The 8,710-nt window shown below is 52.3% G+C and overlaps 1 protein-coding gene across 1 annotated transcript; it reads left to right on the forward strand.

Annotated features, from left to right (window-relative positions):
- Positions 1-3,199: 3,199 nt before the first annotated feature.
- LOC119877411 (collagen alpha-1(I) chain-like) lies at positions 3,200-7,635 on the forward strand. Its single transcript, XM_038570156.1, has 4 exons — positions 3,200-3,214; positions 3,911-4,737; positions 4,822-5,954; positions 6,118-7,635. The coding sequence occupies exons 1-4, from the start codon at positions 3,200-3,202 to the stop codon at positions 6,522-6,524; spliced, it is 2,382 nt and encodes a 793-aa protein (XP_038426084.1). The 3' UTR covers positions 6,525-7,635.
- Positions 7,636-8,710: the final 1,075 nt, after the last annotated feature.

Raw genomic sequence — 8,710 nt, forward strand, 5'->3', positions numbered from 1 at the left:
GATAGAGGGAACATTCCTCAGCATCTTAAAAGCCATCTATGAAAAGCCCACAGCAAATATCATTCTCAATAGGGAAACACTGGGAGCCTTTCCCCTAAGATCAGGAACACAACAGGGATGTCCACTCTCACCACTGCTATTCGACATAGTACTAGAAGTCCTAGCCTCAGCAATCAGGCAACAAAAAGAAATAAAAGGCATTCAAATTGGCAAAGAAGTCGTCAAACTCTCCCTCTTAGCAGATGACATGATACTGTGCATAGAAAACCCAAAAGACTCCACCCCAAGGTTGCCAGAACTCATACAGCAATTTGGCAAAGTGGCAGGATACAAAATCAATGCCCGGAAATCAGTGGCATTTCTATACACTAACAATGAGACTGAAGAAACAGCAATTAAGGAGTCAACCCCATTTACAATTGCACCCAAAAGCGTAAGATACCTAGGAATAAACCTAACCAAAGAGGTGAAGGATCTATACCCTAAAAACTACAGAACACTTAAAGAAATTGAGGAAGACACAAAGAGATGGAAAAATATTCCATGTTCATGGATTGGAAGAATTAATATGGTGAAAATGTCTATGCTATCCAGGGAAATTTTCACATTCAATGCAATCCCTATCAAAATGCCATGGACTTTCTTCAGAGAATTAGAACAAGTAATCTTAAGATTTGTGTGGAATCAGAAAAGACCCCGAATAGCCAGGGGAATATTGAAAAAGAAAACCATATCTGGGGGCATCACAATGCCAGATTTCAGGTTGTACTACAAAGCTGTGGTCATCAAGACAGTGTGGTACTGGCACAAAAACAGACACACAGATCAATGGAACAGAATAGAGAACTCAGAAATGGGCCCTCAACTCTATGGTCAACTAATATTCGACAAAACAGGAAAGACCATCCACTGGAAGAAGGACAGTCTCTTCAATAAATGGTGCTGGGAAAATTGGACATCCACACGCAGAGTAATGAAACTAGACCACTCTCTTGCACCAGACACAAATATAAACTCAAAATGGATGAAAGATCTAAATGTGAGACACGATTCCATCAAAATCCTAGAGGAGAACACAGGCAACACCCTTTTTGAACTTGGCCACCAGCAACTTCTTGCAAGATACAATTATGAAGGCAAAGGAAACAAAAGCAAAAATGAATTATTGGAACTTAATCAATATGAAAAGCTTCTGCACAGCAAAAGAAACAGTCAACAAAACCAAAAGACAATCTACAGAATGGGAGAAGATATTTGCAAATGACATAATCAGACAAAGGGCTCATATCCAAGATCTATAAAGAACTTGTTAAACTCAAAACCCAAGAAACAACCAATCCAATCATGAAATGGGCAGGATACATGAACAGAAATTTCACCAAAGACACACACATGGCCAACAAGCACATGAGAAAATGCTCCACATCACTTGCCATCAGGGAAATACAAATCAAAACCACAATGAGATCCCACTTCACACCCGTGAGAATGGGGAAAATCAACAAGACAGGAAACCACAAATGTTGGAGAGGATGTGGAGAAAGGGGTACCCTCTTGCACTGTTGGTGGGAATGTGAACTGGTACAGCCACTCTGGAAAACTGTGTGGAGGTTCCTCAAAGAGTTAAAAATAGACCTGCCCTACGACCCAGCAATTGCACTGCTGGGGATTTACCCCAAAGATACAGATGCAGTGAAACGCCAGGACACCTGCACCCCAATGTTTCTAGCAGCAATGTCCACAATAGCCAAACTGTGGAAGGAGCCTCGGTGTCCATCGAAAGAAGAATGGACAAAGGAAATGTGGTCTATGTATACAATGGGATATTCCTCAGCCATTAGAAGGATGAATACCCACTATCTGCTTCAACGTGGACGGAACTGGAGGGTATGATGCTGAGTGAAGTGAGTCAATCGGAGGACAATTATCATATGGTTCCACTCATACGGGGAATATAAAAAACAGTGAAAGGGATTATAGGGGAAAGGGGAGAAAATGAGTGAGAAATATCAGATAGGGTGATGGAACATGAGAGACTACTAACTCTGGGAAGCAAACAGGGGTAGTGGAAGGGGAGGTGGGGGGGGGACGGGGTGACTGAGTGATGGGATCTGAGGGGGGGCACTTGATGGGATGAGCAGTGGATGTTATGCTATATGTTGGCAAATCAAACTCCAATAAAAAAATATACCAAAAAAAGAGCTAAGCCAAACAGGAACATTAAACATTTTCTCTTCCTCAGCCACCCTAAAGGACAGCATTGCAGACTGCCCAGCTGACCGACCCATGAATCCAGGAGGAAGTGAGCATGCCTCTCCACAGGTCAATCTAGAACTGTTTTCTGAAGGAGACTTGCTTATTCGGGTACTGTATGACATTTTCCAAATCTATCTCCTGTCAGTGGTTATGATAATAGCAGAATTGGGGCCTCAGAGGTTTTCAAAAAACATTTCATTTCAAATCTTGTTGAATTTATCTTTAATTATCAAGTCAATTTTCTGGTTGGATAAAGTATTCTATATCTATTCCTTCCATTTTTCAGACAATTCTATAACCAAAGTGCCATGTGGGTGAGAATCACACAGGGCAGAGTCAGAAACCCTTGATGTCCATCCCTGAGAGCCAACGGCTAGTCAAAGGGCAGCCACCTATCCCCACAAGGGTGATGCTGCATGTGTCCTATCTGTTTCAGGAAGTGTGAGACTCAGGGGGAGGGATGTATGTGTAAATCATACCATAAGCCATCAAACACAAGAAAGGAAACAAACGTACAAAGGAAAAATATCTTTTGTGTATATGGAAATATTAGCAATATTAGCATACCATATTTCATTTTTACTAACTTTGGGCACTTGAACATTTTCTTTCTCTGAAATTTTCTATCTAAATATGATATGTTGGGCAGCCTGGGTGGGCTCAGCGGTTTAGCGCCACCTTCAGCCCAGGGCCTGATCCTGGAGACCCGGGATCGAGTCCCACATCGAGCTCCCTGCATGGAGCCTGTGTCTCCCTCTGCCTGTGTCTCTGCCTCTCTCTCTCTTTCTCATGAATAAATAAATTAAATATTTAAATAAATAAGTAAGTAAGATATATTGCTGGTACCTTAGCAAGGAATCCAGGTTCTGGGTGGCTCAAATGTAACAGATCTTTACCTGCCAAACCAGAAGTACAAAACTTCCACAGACAGTTCAGGAGGAACATGAATCACCACTGGGTGAGTGGCCACAGAAGAGGCTGGGTCTCTTCTTTAGGAAAGAAGGGGTGGCATGAAAGATCACCGCATCTTTATTTGTATGGTAAGGGCTTACCTAACTATTGAGACAAATCATCACTTTTCTCAGAGTAACTTAAAAGTCAATCTGTGATCTCTCCCCACTCTCAAGCTGAAATAACTACATTTTTAATGCTTCAGATCTAAAAAAGAAAGAAAGAAAGAAAAAGAAAGAAAGAAAGAAAAAGAAAGAAAGAAAGAAAGAAAGAAAGAAAGAAAGAAAGAAAGAAAGAAAGAAAGAAAGAAAGAAAGAAAGAAAGAAAGAAAAGAAAACAACTCCAAAAGGCGTTTCGCCAGGGGAAAAAAATCCTGACCACGTGCTCTGGGCAGGGAAGGCAGGGCTCCTAACCTTGGCGGGAACCAGAGAAACAAAGATACAAGTGACTTTGTCTAGGAAATAAACACAATCCCGGGGTGGGAGTAAGGACAAGGAGAACCGTGTGGGACCAAGAAAAGGCAATCGAATGTGAACGGAGGCTCACCCTTCTGGAAACACGCAGCCAGCACGGAGCGGCGGGCGCGACCGCAGGCCCCAGCAGCGCCCGCCGCGCACGCGGAGCAAAGGGCGGGGAGTCTCGGGGCACGCGCTACCGCAGGGGCTCCGTGTTTCAACAGAAAAACCACTTCCGCCCTCCGCAGAGGCTGAATCTTGTTCGTATCCCAAGAGGCCTCATCCACCAGGGCGGCCTCGGGCCCGGGGTCCCCAGGGCGGCCCTCGCGGGGCGGGCGTCAGGACGGACACGGGCCGCCGCCGGCAGAGCACAGGACTGGGCGGGGCCTGCGCGGGCCGCAGCGGGACGGGGCGGCGGAGCACTCGGCGGCCGCGGGCACGAGGGCCCCAGAGCGCGGCGCCCCGGGGTGGAGGCGCCTCCGCAGCAAGCCGGCGGGACCCAGACGCGGCCGCTCGCGCCCCCCACGGCACCCACGGGGGACCCCGACTCGTCGCTCCCCAAGGCGGCGTCTGCGCTGCGGGCTGCGTCCTCGTCGCTGGAACGAAGCCGCCGCAGAGCCGCCGAGCCCCCCGCGGCTGCCCTCGCTCTCGACCCCTGCCGGCACCAGAGCCGCGCTCCCAGCAGGCAGGGGCTCCGCGACGCCGGCACACGGGCCCCAGGCACCCGCGGTGAGTGGAGCCTGCGCCGACCGAGGGACACCGCGGCCCGCAGGACGAGGGGCGGAGGGAACGTCCAGGGGCCCGCGTGGCGTCGGGCTGCCGGGCACGGGGGGGGGGGGCACCTGCGGCGACCAGCGCGCACCGGGTCTGGGCGAGCGGCCGCGTGTCCTCCGGAGAACTCCGGGCTCCCGGGAGGTGGCGGCCGCGTTCCCGAGGACGGGGCGGGAGGACGGGCCGGGCACGCCCCGGGCGCTGGGAGAGGCCGGGCAGCTCGGGGACACCGCGGGGGCCGGGGCGGCCGACGGGGCCTCTCAGGGATCCGTGTCCGGCCTCGGCCCCAGGTCTGCGGCGACTGGTCAGGCCCTGGGCAGGCGCACGCGGGGGCGGGGGCGGGGGCGGGGCCCTTCCGGCGGCTCAGGCTGGCCCCGGCCCCCCGCAGGCGGCCCGGCGTGGTCGGCGCTGGGCACGCGGCCTCCAGCCCCAGGGGAGGCTCCGGCGGCGGCGGCGCGGCCACGGGGACAAGCGCCGCCCTCGGCCGGGTGGGGCGCAGGGAGCCGCGGGGCGGGGCGGGGCGGGCTGCACGGCGGGGCCTCACCCCTGCGCCCCCGAGGCCGAGGCCAGGGCTTCCCCCGACGGGCCCGGCTCCGGCCCCACTCCCGGGGCTGCAGGCGCGGGCCTCGCCGGGCGCTCGGGGTCCTGAGGGCGCTGATCCCGGCGACGCGCCCGCCCTCGCCCTCGCCCCAGGCCCAGGCCCGTGCTTCGCGGCGAGGACACGGGCCGCCCGACAGGGACGCGGAACACGACGCAGCAGCCACGGCCCGACCCACGGGGAGCCGCGGCCGCCGAGGAGCGTCGAGGTACGGGCGGCTTCGTCCCAGCTGCAGGCGGCGGCGGCCGACACCGCCACACGGGCACGCGGGGCCACGCGGGGGCAGGACGTGCCGGAGCCGCGCCGCCGTCCCCGTCCCCGTCCCCGTCCCCGGGGGGCCCCGAGGGCCGCTGCGCCGGGGAGGGCTCCCGCGGCGGCCACGGGCGGGCACAGGGGGCGTCCGGGAGGCCGGCCGGAGGCAGACGGGGCCGCGGGACGGGCGCGCCTTGGGCTTGGGGCCCAGGTGCCTCCGCCCGCACAGCTCGAGGCGGAGGCCGCGTGCTCCCCCTGCCCGCCCCGCGGCGAGGCCCCCGAGCTGCTCCGCCGCCCGGCCGGAAGCCAGGGCTCCACGGGGCCTCCGCGCCTCCCCTGCTGCTGCCCCGGAGCCGGAGCCGGAGCCGGAGCCGGAGCCGAGCCGAGGAGACCTCGCGGGAACTGCCGTCGGGACAGCCTCAAGCGGAAACCGGCCTCACCCGGCCCAGGGCGGCAGGAAGCGCCAAGACTTCCGGGCGGGCCGCCGCCACGCTCAGCCAGTGAGAAGCCGCCGCCATCACCGGCAGCCAATGAGAAGCCTCTGCCACGCTCAGCCAATGAGAAGCCACCACCATCACCGGCAGCCAATGAGAAGCCTCTGCCACGCTCAGCCAATGAGAAGCCACCACCATCACCTGCAGCCAATGAGAAGCTGCCGCCGCACTCAGCCAGTGAGAAGCCGCCACCGCCCTCCAATGGGCTTTCCTTCCATACAGCCCCGCCCACCCCCTTCCATATAAAAGCGTTTCCCGCCCGCCGCTTCCAGGCTGCAGCGCCTCTGCTGCTCCTGGGGAAACCCGATTTGCCGGTAGAATAACCGTTTTATCTTGCAAGGTCGACACTTTCCGGCCTGCGAATCCTCCAGCCCTGCCTGGGAAGCGGAGAACCCAGCTCGAAGACACTCTTTCCTCTCACGGATCTACGTGGCGCCCTCGCCCGAGGAGGCCGTTAACCCCGTGACCCGCCCTAAGTCACTAAAAGCCATTTTCGTGGGCTCCGGGGCCCCGGAAGCGACCAGTAAGGAATTCTGTTCTTCAAAAACCGTTTCTTGTTTGCTCAGAAGCCAGTTTCCATCAGATGTTGATTTGGGCTTTGCAGACTGTAACCCACGCCCTGGGTTTCCTGACAAAACACCGTGTTCTGGAGGACGCGAGTCCCAAGGAGTGGACCCGCCCCCCCCCCGGCCGGACCCCCGGGCGGCCTCGCGCTACCGAACTGTGCCCGTGTCAGGTTGTACTTGAGAAAAGTGCAAGACATTTTTGAATATTTTCTGCGGAGTTTCATGAATGTGCTTTTGCGACGACTTAATGTGAATCTTTTGTAACCTGCCAGTAATCTTAATGTGCGACCATACTGTATTATCAGGCTTGTAAAATGTATGGACTATAAAAAAGAAATTCTGAAAAGATGCAAAACTAATGCTGTACTCATGCATTAATTACTGAAAAGTTGCACTGGCTCATCATTCCATTGTTGAATGGAAGCGTCGTTCAAATTTATGAAATGACTATTCACGACTCAGTATTTTCTGGCAAGAAAAACAATTATTCATTCAACAAATATTAGTGTTAGAGGTGTTAGGGTGCGTCACTGAAATTCTGCCCTGTTGAGACTTGGGTCCTAGAGCAGAGATGGGAATGCAGAAGGAACAGCTGGCTTATTAATGTAACAACTGAGGAAGCAGACGACTTTTATCTTGGATACAGAGAAAGTATAAGGTGCACTTGGAGGATGCTGAGAAGAATTTCAGCAATACAGTTTTACCAACACAAATTCAAATTGTTATGTAAGATTTTTTTATATGGAAAATCAGCATAATGTTTTAATAGGCTTATTTATATTTATATATGTAAACATGCAAATTCTTAATATTTAATAGGTTTATTTATTGTATACTTTTATTGATGAAAGCATCTACACATACACAGAATAGAGCAGTGGACTTCATATATGTCACCCAGCTTTGGCAATCATTAGCATTTTGCCATACTTGTTTTACTGATCTCAGTTTTCTTTTTGCTGGAGTAATTTCAAAGAAAACCTTAAACACATCATTTCACCTGGAAAACCATCAGTCGCATCTCAAATAAAAAAGGCATTTTCCAGGGCTCCTGGGTGATTGTCTGACTCTTGGTTTCAGCTCAGGTCATGGTCTCAGGGTCTTGGATTGAGGTGAGACTCTGCCCTCAGCAGGGAGTCTGCTTGTCCTTCTCCATGCCCTTCCCCATGCTCTCTCTTGCTCGCTCGCTCGCTCTGGCTGTCTCTCAAATAAATAAAATCTTTTAGAAGAAAAGACATTTTCTTACTTGTGGCATTTTCACACCTATGAAAATTCACCATGATTTCTTTTTTTCTTAAATATTTATTTATTTACTTATTTATTTATTTATGATAGACATAGAGAGAGAGAAAGAGGGAGAGACAGGGGAGGAGGGAGAAACAGACTCCATGCCGGGAGCCCGACACGTGACTCGATCCCAGGACTCCAGGATCGCGCCCTGGGCCAAAGGCAGGCACTAACCCGCTGAGCCACCCAGGGATCCCCTCTCCATGATTTCTTAACGTCAGTTTGTGCCTATTTCAAATTTAAACTTGCCATTTCTGAAAAAGAAAATGTTCCTCCACAGTTGGGTTTTTTTTTTTTTTTAGTTTATTTATTCATGAGAGATACTGAGAGAGAAGCAGAGACATAGGCAGAGGGAGAGGCAGGCTTCCTGCGGGGAACCTGATGTGGGACTCGATCCCAGGACCCTGGGATCATGTGCTGAGCCAAAGGCAGATGCTCAACTTCTAAGCCACCCAGGGGTCCCTTGACGGTTGGTTTTATTCCCATCAGGACTCAAACGTGGTGCACACGCTGTATTTTGTTCCTGTGCCTCCTAGACCTCTCTCTCAGCCTACCCTCTCTGAGTGGAGACAGGATCTGTGCTGTCACTGCCACAAGTGACTGAGCGGTGTATCCATCCCCCAGAATTCCCCAGTTGGGACCTGGCGTCAGTGGACTGCTGTTTCACTAGACCTTCTACCTGCAGAGTAGAAGTTAGCTCTAAATGTTTGACTAGGGATCCCTGGGTGGCACAGTGGTTTGGCGCCTGCCTTTGGCTCACGGCACGATCCTGGAGACCCGGGATCGAATCCCACGTCGGGCTCCCGGTGCCTGCTTCTCCCTCTGCCTGTGTCTCTGCCTCTCTCTCTCTCTCTCTCTGTGACTATCATAAATAAATAAAAAAAATAAATGTTTGACTAGATGCAGGATCCTTTTATTCAAGAATATTTTAAAAACCAAATATATATTTTTTTAAATGAGTGACACTTGTGATGGTTAATTTTGTGCCAACTTGGCTAGGCCTATTTAGTCAAACGTTCTAGATTTCTCTGCGAAGGTATGTTCTAGATGTGATTAACATTTAGATCATTAGACTTTGAA

This window comes from Canis lupus, chromosome 22 (assembly GCF_011100685.1).
Source record: "Canis lupus familiaris isolate Mischka breed German Shepherd chromosome 22, alternate assembly UU_Cfam_GSD_1.0, whole genome shotgun sequence".
Classification (NCBI taxonomy): Eukaryota; Metazoa; Chordata; class Mammalia; order Carnivora; family Canidae; genus Canis; species Canis lupus.

What these genes read in the sequence shown, in the direction of transcription:
- LOC119877411 (XM_038570156.1), top strand. An exon ending in CCCCAGGTCTGCGGCGACTG is followed by an intron (nt 4,738 to 4,821) that starts GTCAGGCCCTGG and finishes GGCCCCCCGCAG; the next exon opens with GCGGCCCGGCGTGGTCGGCG. An exon ending in GCTGCCGCCGCACTCAGCCA is followed by an intron (nt 5,955 to 6,117) that starts GTGAGAAGCCGC and finishes TTATCTTGCAAG; the next exon opens with GTCGACACTTTCCGGCCTGC.